The sequence below is a fragment of the Homarus americanus genome, unplaced genomic scaffold (assembly GCF_018991925.1).
Source record: "Homarus americanus isolate GMGI-L3 unplaced genomic scaffold, GMGI_Hamer_2.0 scaffold51859, whole genome shotgun sequence".
NCBI classification, from domain to species: Eukaryota; Metazoa; Arthropoda; class Malacostraca; order Decapoda; family Nephropidae; genus Homarus; species Homarus americanus.
The window spans coordinates 9188601-9209602 of NW_024711292.1; the positions used below are offsets into that span (position 1 = coordinate 9188601).

At 43.8% G+C, this 21002-nt stretch overlaps 1 protein-coding gene across 3 annotated transcripts in view; it reads right to left on the bottom strand.

Annotated features, from left to right (window-relative positions):
• Positions 1-21002, bottom strand: part of LOC121877254 — a 137526-nt gene that overhangs the window by 54855 nt on the left and 61669 nt on the right. For 2 of the 3 annotated variants that reach the window (XM_042382944.1, XM_042383107.1), the window contains exons 13-18: positions 19053-19073; positions 18707-18834; positions 17244-17389; positions 10608-10683; positions 4028-4161; positions 947-1054 (exon numbers count right to left, since the gene is read on the bottom strand). In XM_042382944.1, coding sequence (XP_042238878.1) covers positions 947-1054; positions 4028-4161; positions 10608-10683; positions 17244-17389; positions 18707-18834; positions 19053-19073 — 613 coding nt within the window. The remainder of the gene's footprint in view (positions 1-946; positions 1055-4027; positions 4162-10607; positions 10684-17243; positions 17390-18706; positions 18835-19052; positions 19074-21002) is intronic. The other variant, XM_042383023.1, reaches the window with a different exon arrangement.

Genomic DNA, 21002 nt, shown 5'->3' on the forward strand with positions numbered 1-21002 from the left:
TGGTTTAATTTTCGAGGATTAAGTCAATGGTAAAGATAAAGGGAGCAGCCTACTCAACACTGTAGTTATAAAATCAAGATTAATGATTTTGATGAAACAGACCTGGCAAGTAAGACCCTGGCCACCTGACTAATATGTTTTGTGGCAGTATATATATATATACATATATATATATATATATATATATATATATATATATATATATATATATATATATATATATATATATATATATATATATATATATATATATATATATATATATATATAATACTATTTTTTTTTTAGGGTGGTGGTGAGTTAGTATTTTTTACCTCAAATTTTGATCCATTCATAGAATACTTTTCACTATAATCAAATAGTATTCAAATAATCTGTTTCTGCGACACACCCACACAACTTGCCAGGTTGTATTTCTATTTTATACATGTCTGATCAAAGATTGGAGAGACTCCTTGGAGAACAAATAATCATAAAAATATTAACAAATAATAATGAAATATGGCAGTGGATGTCTTATATACATCATATTCAATCGTTAAGCTTAATCAAAATAAATCTATTATAACCTATATTCCTCACTAAGGTTACCTCAAGATCTTTGATCTGAATGTGTGACTTTGATCTCTGTCTTACTCATTCCTAATATTATGGTTTCTCCTGTTCTACAACTTAATACAATATTATCACTCCTCTCTTTTCTTTACATACACTTGAGCAATGAATTAAAATATTTAAAAAAAAATAGTGAATTACCTTTCATGATAAATGACAAGTTGGTTAATACTAATACACAAAACATTAAGTTTTGATGAAGTTTAAAGATCAAAGTCAGTTTTACGTAAATACTATTACCAGACTAAGTTTGTTGTGTGCTGAACAGTTTGCAAGTTTCCATTCATAGAGGGTGAAAAAGGTGGTCATTATAATCTGCGGCTACACTCACATGAAGGAAGACGTTGCCTGAATTGTCCACCCAGCCCATCACTATGTCGGCGCCCTTCATTCCACCATTGGGGGAGAACCCAAGACCCACGTAACCCGTTGTTGCCACCTGCAGCACCAGGAAGATTACGTGTTAATATATCTTCAACTATCATGTACGACTACCTCAGCCAGTATGACACTTACACTCCAACTATAAAGTCAAGAGGAAAATGAATTTTGTAATGAATGACTCGTTCTTGGGAACTCATCAACTCAAGTTTAGAAACACTTAACCTGTAGTTTCATTACATTAAGCGGTTTGTAATAATTTGCATAAAAATTATTCTAATGTGACTTATCTAAGATCATTTTGCCTGTTCTTTGGGTTTTTTTTCACTTATTTTTTCCCTTTTGCGCATCATATTCATGTTTTATTTTGTCAACACCATATACTGAGTATCTTGCCTGAATAATTTCCAGTTTATAACAATGTTAGTGTAATTTGTTTGTTTTTTAAAGGGAATTTCAATATTTTAGTTACACACAAATGACCCAAAACCAAAGCACACAATTAACAATATCATCTGCAATTGGTTATCAATACTTATGGATTACTATACTATAAACGGCTCCTAGTGTTTTATAATTACTGCAAACACAATGATTTACCAATTCGCTTGTGAGTAACTGCATCGCTAAAATGAAAACAGCTAGAAATTCAAATATGGAGGAGGGCATTACATCTCTCTCTCTCTCTCTCTCTCTCTCTCTCTCCACCTATGCACATGGGACACTATTAGTGACCAGATTTGTAGGTTTTGTTATTGTATTTAACCACGAGGACAGCTGAACAACAGAAGGGGTAGGTCATGTGTACTTCCTCCCTTCCAGGTTTTCCACTAAAGTTCATTTTTTATTGATATTCAAAGTAAGCACCGCCCCTCATTTAAATTTTGGTTTGTGATTGGTTGGATCTAGATGCCTACGATCTCATGAGTTTTGAGTCAAAATGATTACCCACTTGTCCTTCAAGAGTAAAGTTGATTGGAGGACAAGCGGTGCAGCTCTCCTCGTTGATTATTGTTACTTAAGCCTTTAGCAAGTGTCTGTCACTTTCCCTCTCTCCTCACACACACACACACACAATCCTTGACCACGGGAGGGTCAAGACCTACCACGCGCTGCTCCTGCTGTGCAGCTGCCCCCTTGGCCAATGTTTGGCCATTCCCCAAGTCCCTCTCCTCGACCCATCATTACCACAGGGATATCAACATAATCAAAAGTAACAAGCACCCCTGGGAACTGACCACCATCTTCTGACCAGGCGGTGTTAATCAGTCCACCCTGGAAACAACAGTGGGTCGGCCTTACACCTGACTACGAGATAACACAACACCACCCAGCAGAGAGTGAGGTAATGTGACACCACCCCACACCACACGGTGTCTCCATGACCACGTATGGTCATTCATATCCCAAGGGATTTTTCCAGGTATATAGAACAAAAGTCAAGGACAAAGTTGGGCCTTTAAAGTCAGGGATTAGGTGCGCAGTTTCTATCTCAGTGAAGTACTTCTTTGAGTGTATTACACGAAAGCCCTTGGGAACTTCGTGTTTTCCTCTTTCCTTGTGGTTATCAGCATATACCTAGATCACGCGAACCTACAGTGATTTACTTATATATATATATATATATATATATATATATATATATATATATATATATATATATATATATATATATATATATATATATATATATATATATATATATATATATATATATATATATATATACGTGTGTGCAAGTAAATCACTGTAGTTGCGCGTGATCCAGGTATATGCTGATAACCACAAGGAAAGAGGAAAACACGAAGTTCCCAAGCGCTTTCGTGTAATTCACTCAAAGAAGTACTTCACTGAGATAGAAACTGCGCACCTAATCGTATTATAGTATAACCAGAAATATCCAGCTTAACCAATGTGGACTAGGCTGACAGTAAAAGAAGTACTTCACGTGTACGAAGCCTACAGTATTGTACATGCAGAGTATGCAAAATGTGTTTTAAACCAACGGCGCCGCGACTTAGCAGCTCGATGGACGCAAGTGAGCTCTGACATTGTTTATATTACAATGTCTTTTGAATTTTTACACTAGGTTGGTTTCAAAAAGTTTGTAATAGATGTCTCCTACTCACGAACAGATATAATCATATTCATAAAACGCCAATAGTAGCCTGACAAGAAAAAAGCGGGCCTACTCAATGACAGTTATGTCACGACATGGCTAAGTTAACAGTGAAATTTCGTCTCTTAATAGCTCTTGGTATATCACTATACGTAAGCGAAAATTATTTTTTTAATATGATTATACAATACATTTTATGAACGTAAAAATTATCAGTGAATGCTTTGTCATAATAGTTGAAAATCTTGAAAAATTTCTCTTGTAACAACGCTTGACAACTAATCTCTCCCAAGACGAATTTTCCTGCAAATGTCATGGATACCAATATTTGTTTATGTTTTGCAAATCTAACTGCTAATTAAGATAAATAAAGTAAAATTGATAAAATCATACGCTATTTTTGGATGATGTACTTTCAGTAAGCTACTGTGTATCAACCCAATTTATATAATTATAATTTTGATATACTGCAAGTATTTGTCATTTTGTTGATTACAGTACGTTGTAGTCCAGAATATCCCTAACATACGCACCACTGTTTAACTTTTTCACACAAATCACCCTCGTCAGCTTCAATCCGTATTTTTATTTATTTGATTACCGTATTTTTCCTATGAAAATGAAAATCCATTTTATTCATTCATTTGATTGCATGATGGAATGATGATACATTAAAGATATTAGTTTTGCAAAACTTCAGTTAGAAAACTAATAGATAATGAAGTGCATACTGTCACATCATCCAATCACAAAAATATACATTTATCTCTACAGGGTTAATATCTGTGGTGTACCATCTAAACAGATAGCAACAATGTAAGGCCAAAAGATGACAAATAGCAGGGGATAAGCAACAGGCTTCTCACACTCATCATCTCATTCACCTTGAAAGAAATTTCCTTAGCCACTAACCTGAACTTCAATAGTAATATTACTTTCTAGTGGTGTCCACAACATGAAGTAGTTGCCAGACTGGTCCAACATCACCCGATGTGTGAAGTCCATGAGTGGTAGGCTACCGGCAGTGGACCCTGACTGGTCTTGGCCAATGGTAGGTGAAAAAGTTCAGGTTAAATTTGGAAGAGCATATAATACAATATTCAATGACCAAATTATTGTGCAGAAAAGACCCGGCCAGGCACAGGGGTTACGTGGTGGAGTTGATGATTACACCCTACTACTACTTCTACTTTGCTGTCACTCGGAATCGAGTATTACGACCAACCAGGTAGGAGACAATGATATATTAAGGATGTCACCTTCGAGGGTGAGTTTTAAGGTGACTAAAGAGGCCGATATAGGACCGGCAAGGTCGTCCACAGAAGTTGCACATGTGGATGGCTACATCTAGTGCGGGAGGGGCGGCGGCAGCGTCTTTCCGGCGTTGGCGCTTGTCTGCCTAGGTTTGCAGTCGGGCTAATTTGAAAGTATTGAAACCTTCTTGTGCGATGCTCCTCCAAGCGTTACGGTGTGGAGTAATCGTCTCCCGGGTGAGGAGGTCGATTTGGCACTTTTTCAGGTTTGTCTTAGGACTATCCTTATACCTTTTCAGTTGCCCGCCAGCATTACATTTACTATTCGTTAGGTGTCTGTAAAATAGCTTCTTTGGCAGTCTATTTGTCATCCATGCGGGTAACATGGCCAGTCCAACATAGAGTAGTTGTTCTTGGATAATGGGAGCCTCGATGCTCCTACAGTTGGTGCCAGGGAGAATACTGGTATTTCTTCTCTTGTCTTCCCAGCGAATTCGGAGGATAGAACATAGACTACATTGGTGAAAGTTTTCAAGTGCCTTAAGGTGCCGCCTGAAGTGACTCATGTCTCGATGCCATATAGCAAGGTGGGGAGGACCACTCCTTGATATACTTGCAACTTTATAGATAATTTCAGCTCCCTACAGCTGAAGACACGAGTAAGGAGTCTGCCAAAGGCTTGAGATGCACATCCGATCCGATGTTGAATCTCATCACCGATGTCTGCAGTGGTGGACAGGTGGGAGCCGAGATACTGAAAGTGTGTAACATTTAGAGAGGGTAGTACCGTAAAGCTGGATGGATGGTGGAGGTGTTGAACCAGGGGTAGGCTGAAAGAGAATCCACCTCAAGACCGAGGTGAGCATACTCATCTGCTTAGGTTTTCAGGATCTGCTGTAGGTCGCATTCAGTGTGAGTGACAAGGGTGAGGTCATCTGCATATTGAAGTTCAGTAATGGAAGCTGCCGATACCTTTGTTCCTGCCTGGAGTCGCCTTATGTTGAAAAGATCCTTCATCCGGTAATGGATGTCCACCCCGCTGGCTAAATTGGCACTGGCACGAGAAAGGAAGGCAGCCAAGAAAATGGAAAAGATAATTGGTGCCAGTACACATCCTTGTTTTACCCCTGTTTGGATGGGGAAGAACTCAGACAGGGTGCCATTGTGAAAGACACTGCCGTTCATGCCATCATGGAGTTGCCTAACAATGGCAATGAATTTTGGTGAGCAGCCAGAGGGCTTCCCTGTTGACCGAGTCAAAGGCCTTGGTTAGGTCGATGAAGGCCATGTACAGGTCACGCCACTGTTCTCTGCACTTTTCCTGTATCTGGCGGGCAGCAAAGATCATGTCAGTGGTGGCACGTGATGGTCTAAAGCCACATTGAGATTCTGGGAGGAAGTTTTCTGCCTTGGGAAGAAGTCTGTTTTGGAGGACTCGGGCAATCCCATGGTAGTTGCCACTGTCTGACAGGTCTCCCTTCCTCTTATAAATATTGACGATAGAGGCGACTTTAAGAGCTTGGGGGATTTCTTCCTTTTCCCATATTCTCCGGGAGAGAGCAGAGACGGCTGGTAAGCAGAGGTCCTCCTGCTTTATACACCTCAGCTGGGATTCCATCAGGCCCTGTGGCTTTGTTATTTTTCATCTGTTTGATGGCATTAGCTACCTCATCCAGGGATGGAGGATAGCTGAGATGGGTCAGTTTTGGATGCTGATGGACCTGCTGGGTAGTCAGAACATCCACATCGGTTTTGTTTGAGCAAGCGAATAGTAGTGCTCGTTCCAGAGCTGAAGGGTGCCTTCTTCATCTCTAATTAGGGAGTTACCGTTAGATGAGCGGTGCCATGAGTGATTGACCCATAAGATATTTTAGTAGAATTGAACAATTCCTGCATCTTCTGTTGATCTGCAAGTTTTTGCGTTTCACATACTTTATTTTTAAACCAGTTGTTCTTCAGTTTGCGAAGTTCGCACTGGGCCGCCGCTTTCCTCTTGGGGAAGGCATCAGCTTTGGTCTGAGACTGAGGATTGTTCTGCCTGTCAGTTAAAGCAGCACGTTTATCATCGACGAGTATATTGATTTTCGGGTCATTTTCATTAAACCAGTCCTGGTGTATTCGTTCGATCTGGCCGAAGGTCTCTCTGCAGGTTTATGTCATGACAGTGTCGAGAATATCCCATTCGGCACTGGGATTTGGGTTGTTTGTTGTCGGGTTGTTTATCAGCCCATGGTCGTGCTGCTCTCTGTAAGCATTATGCCACCGCTGGATCCTCCAGACGCTTTGTGTTTTAACCGCTTCTGGAGGCTTGTTGCCTTTGCTGTTTTGGGGCGACTTGAAGTGAGAGCTTGGCTCTAGCAAACCGATGATCAGTGTCGCAGTGGTCTGAGCCACGCATTGCTCGGGTGATGAAGACATTTCGGTGATCTCTTTCTCTGTGAATGATGTAGTCAATGAGGTGCCAGTATTTGGATAGTGGGTGTTGTCACAAACCCTTGAAATTTTCGGCCTGCCTAAACAAGGTACTGGTGATAGTGATTGTTTTTCTTTCTTTATTTACGGGGATTAGCCCACCCGGGCACAGGTCACTGACCCACGTCGGGGCCTGGGGGGCGAAAATACAACAACAACAACAACAACAACAATAATAATAATAATAATATAATAATAATAACATAATAATAATAATAATAATAACAACAATAACAATAACAATTATAACAATAACAATAACAATAATAATAATAAGAATAATACTACTACTAATAATAATAATAGTAATACTAATAGTAATACAAATAGTAATAATAGTACTAATACTAATACTGATAATAATAATAATAATAATAATAATAATAATAATAATAATAATTATAATAATAATAATAATAATAATAATAATAATAATAATAATTCAGAGTAAATAAAATTTATAATAAAAATTTGAAAATTGAAAATTGAAAATCAAATAGTAAATTAATAATGATAAAAATAAGAATGATAACAACACTGTAGTAATAATAATAATAATAATAATAATAATAATAATAATAATAATAAAGAAATCCAAAAATTTAGAAAAAGATCAAAAGTGAGAAACAATATACAGTATGTGTGTTGTGTTGTCAATAGTAGGAGAAACAATTGAAACCCTGCAATTGTGTGTAAATGATGCAGAAAGTCAGATCAGCAACCTGGGACTTGGTCACAATTTTCGTGATGCCATATGGTAGAAGGGTCTACCATTATTCTTCCAAAATCTTCCCAGGCGGTAGTACTGTAGTGGATTTCTCCCCTACAAACGCTGTTTGTCGCTGAGTAGCCGACCCCGCGAATTCCACAGTGTGTGCCTCGTGGTCGAGGTCAACCAGCGCCGCCTTACATGACGGAGGTCAACTACTAAGCCACGCCTACCTCCGCTATTTAAGACCTGACCTCGTGGTGACCTGCCTCTTTTCTACCTACACCAACCAGCCAGCAACACCTCCTCCTCCTCCGCCTGCCTGGCGGTCCTCGCTCCCGCCGGAGAGCATGGCGACCCACAAGCTGGTCCTCCTCTGAGCATCCTTACCAACTAGCTCTCTCTTTTTCTAGCTACAGCCGCAGCAAGCTACACCACCTCCTCCGCTACTGCCTGGCTGCCCTAGCTCCCGCCGGCGAGCATGGCGACCCACAAGCTGTCCTCCTCTGAGCACCCTCACCAACCAGCTCTCTCTACATCACGCTTGTAACCACGCTGCCACTTCCCAGCACCAAGCTGCATTGTACATCCAATACAACATGTATACAGAGAGCACATTGTGAGTTTCCTTTCTCCATCCCATCCTGAGTGTGAACACAAACATCCCATACCCCACAGTACCTTCCTGTTTGGTAGCACACTTGCTGAGGAAGAGTGGGTCTTTGGGATTATACTTGCCTAGTCCATTAATCCCAATGATTTCCTGCCAAATGTCAGCATCTCTGCCAATTCTGGCATTGAAGTCACCAAGGAGCACAACCTTATCTGTTCTGGTGATAGAGGTTAGCACTCTGTCAAGGTCGGCGTAAAAGGCCTCCTTGATGTCATCCTCTGCATCTAGTGTTGGTGCGTATGCACTGATGAAAAGAGCAGAAGTGAATGATTCAGTGGGACTCTGAGCGTCATGAGGCGCTCGTTATTCCTGACAGGCATTTCAGTTAGCCTGTGTAGGATGCTTTGGCGGATGGCAAAGCCAACTCCATAAATGTTTTTTCTCTCCACAGCAGGCTTACCCTTCCCGAAGAAGGTATAGCCAGGCCCCTGTTCTGTGAATCGACCCTGGTCTGGGAGCCGGGACCCATTAATGGCTGCTATGTCAATGTTATACCTAGCCAGCTCTTTTGCCACAGGGGAGGTTCTTTTTTCAGGACGCTCATTTGTTCCAGTATCCAATAGGGTCTTGACATTCCATGCAGCGACCAGAAGAGGTTGTATAGTTTGTTTTTGTTTTGATCTGGGATTGTAATTGTGTATTGACCGCATAAGGATGACCTTACTGGGTGCGGTTGCCCAGTCACGTTGGTTCTTTAGGCAGGTTATGTTTAGGGATCCTCTCTTAGCCCCCTACCTATGTGCGGTGGGCAGAGTGGCTCCTCGAAAGGACTTCTCAGTCGCACAGACAGGACCGGATAGCACTGCTGCCTAGATCCCAGTGCATAAACGACCGTCTTATCTGTGCCGCCCATGTGTAGAGTTGTGACTAGAGACTCCCGGCAGTCATCTCTACCTGTCTCCGTCGCCACTCGTCCGTTGCCATAGGACTTTTGGGGGTATAGGGGTTTTGATGATGATTAGAAGTGTGATGAGCTGGAAGATGGCTGCGAATGAGTTGATTTATGTAGTGAGGCAGGAGCGCAGGCTGCAACCACACATATTGGCTCTCCCTTTTCCTGATCCAGTGGTGCAAGTGTTGCAATGACTAGGGAGAGGGGGGGGTTACAATGGACTGCCGATAGCCCAGTTTGTTGGGTTTCGCCTAAGGAGCTTGTCCATCATGCTTTGCCTTCATCCGCCGGTGTAGTCGTTGGGTTCCCATGTTGGTCACCTCTTCCGCCTACTATACCGCCGCTGGGGTCTTGCTGGAGCTCTGTAAGCCTGTCTGCCTGATGCGGGGCTCCACCACAGATTTTTCGTTCGGGGTGTACTTCCTTAGCTTTATACCTACCAAGGTCAATCCGCAAGGCAGTGGGGCATCGGTTGGTAGGCTCCAGAACGTGTCCATATGCCAGTGGGCCTATACGCCATCCCTCTAGGGCCCACTGCTACGCAGAGATCCCCTACTGGTCTAGCCTGGGCCCACGAGGCACCCAGTTACTGTGTGTTGCCACGAGGAGGCACAGTAGGAGTCTTGATGGTGAAGAGGCTGTGTATTGGTAGGGGAATACTTATGCAAGTTACTTCCCTGTTCGCCACGAGGGCTAGCCAGCGGTTATAGCCACACTAGACGAATTACACCACCCTGTAGGCGGACATACATACATACATACATACATACATACATACATACATACATGCATGCATACATACATACATAGACACACACACACAATCGTGATCAAAAGTAATCATCCTCTCCACCAACTAACCCCTGTGCCTGGTCGAGACCTTGCGCCTGGCCGGGACCTTTCTGCGCAGTAAGTTACCTGGGGTGGCGAGGGGGAATGGTCGACTTGAAGGAGGGCCGTATGTTGGGGTTGGTCAGTGGGAGGGTGGTATGCGATGCAAATTGCTCAACACAGAGGGAGGAAATCGAAGAAAGCAGAGAAATTCATGAAAGGAAGGGAAGTACGGACGTAATTTTTTCTTCACTATAATATCTTAGGTATACATGCTTGAAAGAGTAATAGATGAGGACCCTTATTTTATGATTATTATAATGTGCCATTCATTTCCTTATTTATAATTTTTTCGGGTTGTTGTTCAGGTTTTAAATAGTGGCAATTATTTAAAATAACGGTGAAATAAAGAGAAATACAAAATACAGTACGAGGGTGAAAATCACACGTATTTTTAATATATACCAACACAGGTATTATAGAATCTCAATAGCCTGTCCAATGTTCTCCTCGCCTGTCAATCGAGGTCTCTCCGGCCTAAAATTATGCCAGAGACATGGCGACCAGCCAAGCAGCTAATATGCTAATCAGTGGCAAAGGGGATGAAGTACAGTGCAGTACAGTAAGTAGAAAGTAAAATACAACTGCTGAGGTACACCTACTTCGCCGGTCGGCACCGCACGCCTCCACAATGGGCTCAAGAGGTGTAAAGTCCGGATAGGGGATCTCCGTGGTGACCTGTTGGAGATGCAATGAGGAAGTAGATGACATAACTGCCTGTAGTTTACATCTGACAAGGAATAATTCTATAGAGGTATAACTTTCTTAATACCTGGACAATGAGAAAAATTCTAGTCTTTGCTTCATAATATCCCGATATTTCCCAATAAATATCCAATAATTATTCTTAAGTTTATTATATAAATATTGCTACTGTGCAATGGTTAACAGAACCAGACCTGTGTTTGTGAAACTCATATGCCCCATTGTTGCAATAACCAATGAAACTTCCTAAAAATTTAACTACAAAATCCAAGGATACATATAAAGTCCTTACAAAATTTCAGTACTCTGTCTATGCTGTGTATCTTTTAACTTAATCCTACTCACAAACATTTGAGTGATGGACATCTTTACATGCAGATGGAATAATAAACCCCAATATGCTCCCCTTTCATCTCACGAGGGCATAAAATATCCAATTCATTCTACATTATACAGTATATTCATTGAAAAGGAAAATTCAATTAACATTGTCAGGAATCAAATAGATTATCGGTATATTTTAATTTAAAAAAAAAATCTGGAATTCAATAACCTGAACCAAGACCTATCCAGTGGCAGATTGTAGGTCAGACCACATTGATAATCACGTAAATTCATCAAATTACCATCATCCTTGCCCGTTAAGGCTATAACATCCACCTTATACAACAGTAGATAAGCATGCACATCTGTGACCCTAGAACGTAAGCTCTTCACATTCCATGAAAGTATACTTAAACTAGTGTCCCTCATTTTCCCTATTAACAACAGAAACTAACCTTATTCTCTCATTCACAAACTGTTCCATTACTTCTTTCACTCGAGCTAATACTTTATCATGTAATACTTCGGGGATGTCACCCCACTTGCGGGTTATCTCCTCCTTAATATATACATTTCCGGTCCCCCTATCAAAGATGGTTTGTCGGAATTTATCACTACCTGTATATTATTTTCAACCTTCTTTCCTCTTAGTTCAACGTCCACATTTCTATGTTCACAAAAATGGTCAATTACCTTCTGGTTGTCCTCTACCTTTTTTCTAAGCATCTGAATTTCTTGCCTGAGTTGAGCTACTACATCATACACATCACCAAACTTGTCATTACTTTATCTTCTGGAACAACTTTTGGTGCAGCTCCTGCACCATTTCCTGTTACCTTTAACGTGTCACTCTGTTCCATCCTCTTCCACACGTTCTCAGTTGAAGGTATAGTTGTCTCTCCTGCAACTCCTCGTCCTTTTTTTTCCTCTGCTGCACCTCCCCCATGCTCTGCCACCACGCAGCTGTGGCTTCTTTTTGCAAATTGAGAACCTGCATTATGAGCGCCGCCACAATTGCAACAGCACTGCCCAACATGTTGCCCAGACTTTACTTTATTTCCACATTCTATTGAATTATGATTTTTTCCACAGTAACGACACCGACATTCACTTTGACATTTCCAGGCCATATGGCCCCACCTGCTGCACTTGTAACACAGAACAGGTTGTTCAATAAACTTTGCAATTCTCCTATATCCTATTCCAAAAATTAATATCTTCTCCGTGCAGGATCCAGTATAACCGGGTACATGAAGACGATCACCTTGGTGTTTTGTTCTGTGTCATGAGGCACCTTCATTATCATCTCATTAAATCCTGTTGTCGTCAAAAACTTTACCGCTTCATCCTCAGCTACAGTCAGATAGGAATTATTACGACCTTCCTTAAGCGGAGGTTCAAACTTTTTATGCTCGCTTCCCAGTGTAGCAGCCCACAGCTTAAATCACTTGAAAAGTTCAACCTCCTCCAACTTTAGTGGTTTCCACTACTCGAGTTGCTCATAACAGTGGTACTGTCACGATGATTCATTCGACCAACCTACTGCGTTTTATTCCCAGTTTAATTCTTTCTGTTTTCTTCTGTGTGTGTCGTCCTTTTCTTCCTATCATTCATGATCTCATCACTATCACTTCCTTCACTTTTCTTCGCCAACTCTCGCCTCCTCTTCTTTTCTATCTTACTAATCACCTCTTGAAAACTGTCTGTCACCTCCATTTTTGTTGGCCGCCGATCATCTGCTTCCGATTCGCTACTTGAGAGCCGCAGGTCGCGTTCTATGCTGTTCAGTAATGCAATCTTTTCTTCTCTAGCCAAAGCCTTCAGAAGTTTCTGCCCACCACTTGCCCCAGGCATGGTGCAAACTTAGGCAACCAATGAAAATCAGCAGTATTGTCACAGATTACAAGGCTGACACGTCCGACCAGTACGGCCAGCGTTCAGAGAATGCATGCTCAAAGGTCGCAGATGTAGAACTTCCAACCGTTCAAAAAGAGGTCGAGTAACATTGCTCGGAAAGCCTCGAATCAAATCGACCCCATGGCTAGCGATACTAAAGGTGAAGGAGGACCAAACTAACAGTAGACTGATAATGCATGAAAAATTATTTGTAGCAATGTTATTGTAAATGATGCACTAGCACACCACGCATCATGGCAGATAATGGCTAGCAAAGGTGTCCTTCATTTTGCTCGTAAAATTTTCGTATGCTATAGCTTAAGGTGGCCAAATCGATGCTCTTCTGAATCTTATCATTCACCAGTTAGTGATGACGTCACCGGTGAGTCTGAGGTAGCTGGCGCCCGACCTGGACACCCTAGTCGCACGCACTGTGGTAACTGCGGCATGTCACATGCCTCTGGTAAAAGTAACTGCCCTGCAAGTGGGGCCACATGTCGCAATTGCTCTAAGGTTGGTCACTTCAAAAGGTGTTGCAGGAGTAAGTCAGTCCTAAGGGCTCCTGTGGATGTGTCAGGTGTTGTCACAGTGGCAACAGCCCAGCTATCCCGCCACCCCAGGTTACAAGTGTTCGTGACCCAGGCTGGGGGCAATTCCCCCGCCACCCCTGTGCTGGCTGTGGCTGACACGGGTGCTATGGTGTGTGTGGCAGGGGCATCCCTGCTCCGGGACATCGGTTTGTGTCCGGGGCAACTTCGGGCCCGTAATGGCCTGACGGACGTGGCGAACAATCAGCTCAAGTGTCTGGGGTTTGCCCCCTGCTGCCTCAGTGTGGACTAGGGGTCCACCGTCCAGGAGGTCTACTTAGTGCAGACAGCCAAGGCCCTCTACCTGTCATTGGAGGCCTGCAAGTGCCTCAACTTGGTGCCTGTCGACTTCCCGCTCCATAGACGTGCTGTGGCTGCCGTGGGCGATGGAGGGGAGCGGCACACTGCCGACGACCTACCTCCGAACCCTTTCCCTGAGAGCAGTCGCTTCCCGCCGAGGCCAGTTGAGATACCCTTGCCTCCTTTGGAGGAGAATGTGGCCAGGTTGGAGGCATGGCTGCTCACACACTTTTCATCTACCGCATTCAACACCAGCAGGTCCCCACTGCCAATCATGACTGGTCCCCCTCACCGTATCCACCCGACGCCCGGCACGACCCTCTACGCCTGTCACACACCTGCTCCCGTTCCGAAACACTGGGAAGCGGAGGTGAAGGCCCAGTTGGAGGAGGACGTCAGGAGAGGCGTCATCCAGCCAGTGCCTGCTGGTGAGGCTACGGAGTAGTGCGCCAGGATGGTCGTGGTGGCCAAGATAAACGGTCAGCCCAGGCGCACTGTAGACTTCCAACGCCTCAATGCAAACTGTCTGAGGGAGACGCACCACACACCTGCACCATTCGACATGGTGTCTGGGGTGCCAGCGCACTCGTTCAAAACCGTCGCCGACGCTTTTTGGGGATTTCATCAGGTGGAGTTGGAGGAGGAGTAGACGCCTGACCACATTCATCACGCCGTGGGGCCGTTTTCGATACTGCAGGACGCCCATGGGACATTGTTCAGCGTCAGATGCCTACACCAAGAGGTTTGACGACGCTATTCAGGATGTGCCCGCAAGTACAAGTGCGTAGATGACACTCTCCTCTATGACTCCAGTGTGAAGGGGGCGTTCTGGCACACCTACGATTTTCTGGAGACCTGCGCTCGCACAGGTATCACACTGAAACCAGAAAAGTTCTTGTTTTGCAGGAGAGAAGCCGAGTTTGTGGGTTTCCTCCTGGGGTGGGACCTCTACCAGCCCACTGCCCAACATCTGTCAGCCATCAAGGACTTCCCCATGCCTGATCAGCCATCAATCACTGACATCAGGTCCTGCCATGGCCTGGTTAACCAGTTGGCTCCCTTCCTTGCCACTGCACCTGTGATGGAGCCCTTCCGTGAGCTCCTCAAGAAGCCAGTGAGCAAGCGGATGTATTGGGACGACCAGCTGCGGCTCAAGTTTCGCCAAGCCCAGGACACCATCTGTCAGTTGGCCAGGGACGGCTTGATGTACTACGATAAATCCAGGCCTACGGCAGCTGTCACGGATTGGAGCAGGGAGGGCATCGGTTTCGTCGTCCTGCAACAATAATGTGCCTGTGCCTCTCCAGAGACGCCCTTCTGCTGCAGGGGAGAGTGGCGGTTGGCTCTGTGCGGTAGCCGACATCTGAGCACGGCCGAGGCCGGCTACGTTGCAGTAGAAGGGGAGGCCCTGGCTATGGTATGGTGCCTGCGCAAGGCCAGGCTGTTCCTCCTTGGCTGCCCGAACCTCATTCTGGTGACGAAACCACCGCCCCTTAGTTGGCTTGCTAGGGGACAGAGCCCTGACGGATGTGGCGAATCCGCGCCTGTTCAGGCTCAAGGAGAAGACCCTGCAGTACCGGTTCACGGTCAAGTACTTGCCAGGGAAGTGGAACTGTGCAGCTGACGCCCTATCCCGCTTCCCCTCCCTCAGGGCGGCGCCCGACGCGGAGGACATGGGCCAAGAGGAGAGCCTGTGCGCTGCAGTGTGTGCAGTCACAATCGCAGCACTGGATCAGGATGGGTGCATCACTATGGACGAAGACACAGTGTGCAAAGCGGCTGCGGGCGACCCAGTGTACCAGATTCTAGTGTCGAGGGTGCTGGCGGGCGACTGGCACCCCCACAAGTCACAGGAGGTGGCCTGTCTGCGCCCGTACTTCTCGGTGAGGGACAGGTTGGCTGTGGTCAGGGGTATGATCACCTACACCTTTGATCAGGGCTGCGTGCGCCTTGTCATCCCCGACTCCCTCCGCCACCGGGTCGCCGTTAACCTGCACGTGGGGCACCAGGGCCTCGACTCAATGCTCAAGCGGGCCCGGCAGTCTGTCTATTGGCCTGGCATGGAGGGTGACCTGCAGTATCATCGGTCCCGGTGTGCTGCTTGCGAGACCCACGCCCCTTCCCAGCCTCCGGAGTCGTTGGTTCTGACCGCAGCGGCAGACTATCCCTTTCAACAAGTGGTGGCCGATTTGTTCCACCTGCAGGGCCACACGTACCTAGCATATGCTGACCGACTCACAGGTTGGCTGGAGATCGCCCACTTCCCCAACGAGGCCACCTCTGGAAAGATCATCGCCCGTCTGCGGGCCTACTTCACGAGGTGGGGGACACCTGAGCAGATCTCCACGGATGGAGGTACCAAACTTGCCAGCCTTGAGATGACAGATTTCCTCGAGTCATGGGGGGTCGAGGTGCGCCTCTCGTCGGCCCACTTCCCCCAGTCCAATGGCAGGGCAGAGGCTGGGGTCAAGGCCCCCAAGAGGCTCCTCAGGGATAACACTGGACCCGGGGGTAGCCTGGACTGCGATAGGACATCTCAGGCCCTCCTCCAGTACCTGAACATGCCTCTGTGGGGGGTGAACAAGTCGCCCGCCCAACTCGCCACCGGCCACCAGCTCCGTGACGGCGTTCCCGTGACCAGACAGCACTGGCGGCAGGCACTTCGTATGAGGGAGGTGCACTTGGCCGAAACCCAGGACGGGGTCCTTCTGTCGCAGGGGGAGGTGTCCCGCCAGCTGGCTCCCCTAGCCGTGGGCACGCAGGTGCGTGTGCAGGATGCAGCTACCAAGCTCTGGGACAGGACAGGCATAGTGGTGGAAGCCCGCCCTCACAGGCAGTATGCCGTCAGGTTGAGTGGCAGTGGCAGGGTGTCCATCCGCAACAGACGCCACCTGCGAAACGGCTCCACACCTGTGCCTACTACTCCGGTGGTGCACCAAGCTGTGTCTCCTGGCCCCCCTTCTGCTGCGCCCTCCGTACCCGCGCCCTCGCTCGCACCCCCGGCCCCTCCCCAGTCGAGCGCAGCCAGGCCCAGGAGAGGCCGTAGGCCCCTGGGCTGGTTGACGGACTACGTGGTGTAGTGTATGTTATATAAAATTAGTTTAGAGTTTTGTTTTTGTTTTGTTTTTCTATGTTTGACTGGTTTTTCTTGCATTATTGTTGTTTTTAAGTGCATTGTTTTCCTTTTGTTAGTTCAAATGTGCATTGTCATTTCCTTTTAACTTGGGGGGGGGGGAGATGTAAGATTGTACCATCGTACGATATGTTTTCCCATGTTGAGGTGGGGGGGCTTGTCTATGCCAGCGCCCGGTTGCCAGTCACCATCTGACGCTGTTGGAATAAAGTCTACAAAGAACATGGTCCATGATTCAAACCTCTCACACTTACTCAGGAAAGTCACTAACACAACTAAAAATAAACACTCACTCCACGCATTTTCACAGCATTTCGAGAGCGACACTTGGAGTTGTGGTTACCATCCACAATCTCCTTCTGTAGTTGTGCCACCAGCTGCTCGTCTTTCCAAATCATTTCATCATTTAGGATGGCATAAAGTGATGTGTTGAGGTATTCTGAAATGTATTTATGAAAATAATCAAGTTTTTTCTTTGATCATTAACAACATTTACAACACAGGATATTAAAAAGTGACAAGGTAAAAGAAAAAGTAATAAGGCAAGAGAGTTGTGAGTGGCTGTGAAGGAACTTAAAAATGATAATGCACCAAGAGTGGAAGGAATCGCCACTGAAATATTAAGGATGAGAAATGGAACACTAATGAAATAGTGTAGATGAGAAGAGTGTTCAGGCTATGAAAAAGTACAAAAGTGAGCATGTCAGTGAGCATGTACATTTCTTACATATACAGTAAAGGGAAGAGGAATATAATATCAATTATCACTGGTAAGAGTAATAGGTCTCACAAGTATACTAGAGAAAGTGTGTGGTACAATTAGCATTGAGAAATTTATATATGGTGAAAACAAAAGGCATAAGTGGACAAACAATGGGAGTTCAGAAAAAGAAGAGGATGCATGGATCAAGTTTTCATATTAGAGACCTAAAGTGAAACGCCACTACAGAAGGGAAAGAAGTTGTGGTAAAAACGGATTTAGAAAAACATACGAGTACATTGAATACAATATGAGAGGTACAGTACAGTACTGCATATCTACAGTATGTCTATGTCTCTGTCTAGGAAACTGCTTAAGGCTTTTATAAGATGAGCCATGAGTTAGAATTTGTCAGGATGAGGTAGATTAGTTCACAAGGAGAGTAGAGCTGCATCAAGAATGTGTTGTCACAATGATTGTTTGATATTTTCAGGGATAAGGTAGTAAGAGATATTAAAGAATAGGTGACGTAGAAAGGTACACGATTAGTGAATAACAGTAGGGAATGTTTGCAGATGACACTGATTTGTAAAAAAAAGTCATTGAACAATTTTTCAACGATAAATATACAAGGTATAAATAAATTACATGTACACTGTACTCCTAAATATGAACTAAAGTACATGTACAGTACAGTACTATAATAATAATAAGTATAGAAGACAGATAAGTAAAAATAAATGTTCTTTGCAGAAATAAAATAAAAGACGGAACACTCCAGATCTCTATGTGTGGATGTGTCAGCATATAAAACTAAGAGGTATACTGTAACAGAGTAGATTAAAGGGAGAGAGCAATAGAACAGATGGATGGGTCTAAAGGGGAATTGTTAAGCCAACATTATTACATCGATGTGATGAATGGTCTCTAGAAGCAGCAAATTAGAAGTGACAAAAGCGAGGTGCTTGAGAACAATATGACATACTGTACTGAGTGAAACTTTCATAGCCATCTTGCTGAAATTCAGTGAATTATCTTTAAAATTTGTGTTCCTACTTTCAGGGGACTTGACAATCACTCCCATGAGGAATCGTGAAATTAGAACGGGTTTCATTTCTGATGAATCATTGCCACTTCGTATAGCTTGGGCCAGTTCCATCTCCTTCTGCTCGTTGACGTCAGCTCTAGTGAAATACAGAAGTGAATGTTTGATTCAGTGATAAATCTAAGTATATCTATTGACTGATTCTTCTGGATTAAAATCATTCACAGGAAATGATATTATAGAGCAACAAGACAAAATTTTATAAGGCATGGGTAAACAAAATAGAAAACATATTCAGAGAATGTGAGAATGTTGTAAAGAGGAGTCACACGGAACAAACATATAACGTAGGCTTACCTGCTCTCTAAGGTCTTCCCTCTGAAAAATAAAAAATCAAGTTCATTAACATCTTTGTGGAGGGATTCATAGATATCGTAATCAATCCAATGCAATATACTTAACAATACAGTATTTCACAAATTATTGCGACTCCAACCTATTTACGGTGGCATTAGGTTCCTCAAAACCCCATTGAAGGTCGAAATATCATAAATCAGGTTGATTATAACACGGGGTTCAATGGGATAGGTTCCTGGTTAGTCGGACACCCATATGTATCACCCCCCCCCTCGAGAAAAAAACTCTTACAGAAAAAAAACTAACCACATAATTAAAAACAAGTTTGGTTATCATCACATGTCGCCTTCGAGGCTAAGAGGACTCTTAAGGTGGAGTGCAGAAAGTCAACCTGAGGCCCAGATAGACTTTACGGAGTCTGAAGAGTGGGAACTGGAGGTGTAGCCTTCGTTCTGGTCTTAAATATGGTGAGCGAAACGCTTGCCAAACATTTTAAAAGTTACAATGTTCACTTATATCACAAAAACACGATAATAATGATGGGGAGTCAATTTTTTTATGAAAAAACATAAGAAATGTTGCAATGGAAATAAAAACTGAGCGGAATACAGAAACAATTTGGATAGAATTAATTGATAGTAGGGAAAAATTAATCACAGGAGTAATGTATAGACCTCCTAATCTTGATAGGGTTAATGAGCGACTTATTTGGGATAAAAAACGCAGGGCTTCCATACATAGCAAAGTCTGTATAGTAGGCGACTTTAACTTTAGCCAAATAGATTGGACTGACCTTACGGGTAACTCAGAATCAGAGGATTTTCTTGCCAACATATAACCGAACCCACCCGGGGTAATAATATACTCGATTTAGTTCTGTCAAACAGAAAAAAACCTCATTAGTAATGTCGAGGTAGGGAACGAACTTGCTAACAGCAATCACAAAGAAATTAGATTCCAGTTAGAATTTCAGAGCAGACGCAAGGAAAATTCCACTAAAGGCCAGATTTCAGAAGGGCAAACATTGATAGTTTGAAGAGGCAGCTGAGAGAAGGAGTATCGCGTTTGGAGGTGAATTACATGACCTCGCATGAGGTGACCTCACACTGTGTACCCACAGAGGGCGACCTCACCTTACCTGGAGACCTGACGGTCAAAGGATGACCTGACTTCGTGATCTAAGGTTGACGAGTTTCACAAGAACTTAAATAATGAATTACTTAATGCACAAAGGCAGAACATACAACACAGAAAACTCAGATCAAACAGCAATGACCCTAAATGGATAAATAATTATTTAAAGAATATTATTGGACAAAGGAAGGCTATAGGTAGGACTATAAATCGTAGTGAAGTTTACCTCCGACATTATTATAAGGTATTGGCCGGTAGGGTTAAAACCGAGATAAGAAAAGCAAAGAGGAATAATGAACTGAAGGTAGCAAGGGAGGCAAGTCAAACCCCAAGGGATTCTATCAAATGTATCAAACTAAAACACGAGAAAAGATTGGACCAATACAGTCAGATACCGGCGAGCTAACTGATAACGACGGAAAAATTAGCAATAATCTGAATAAATATTTTTCAACAGTTTTCATCACCGAAAATTTAAACATGATACCCGAGGCACCGACTCTATAGAGAGATAGTAAAGAAAATAAATTAAGCGAGATGGTAGTGACTAGTAACGATATTAGTAAGCAAATAGACAACTAAGGCCATATAAGTCACCAGGTCCCGATGAGAAATTTGCCAGAGTATTAAAGGAATGTAAGGAAGAGCTTAGTATGCCCTTAGCAAAGTTGTTTAAAATGTCCTTACAAACGGGTGTAGTACCAGAATCCTGGAGGATAGCGAATGTAATACCGATTTTCAAGAAGGGAGATCGATCACTATCCTCTAACTACAAATTACTGGAAACAATCATTTCAAACTCTATTCGAAATCATC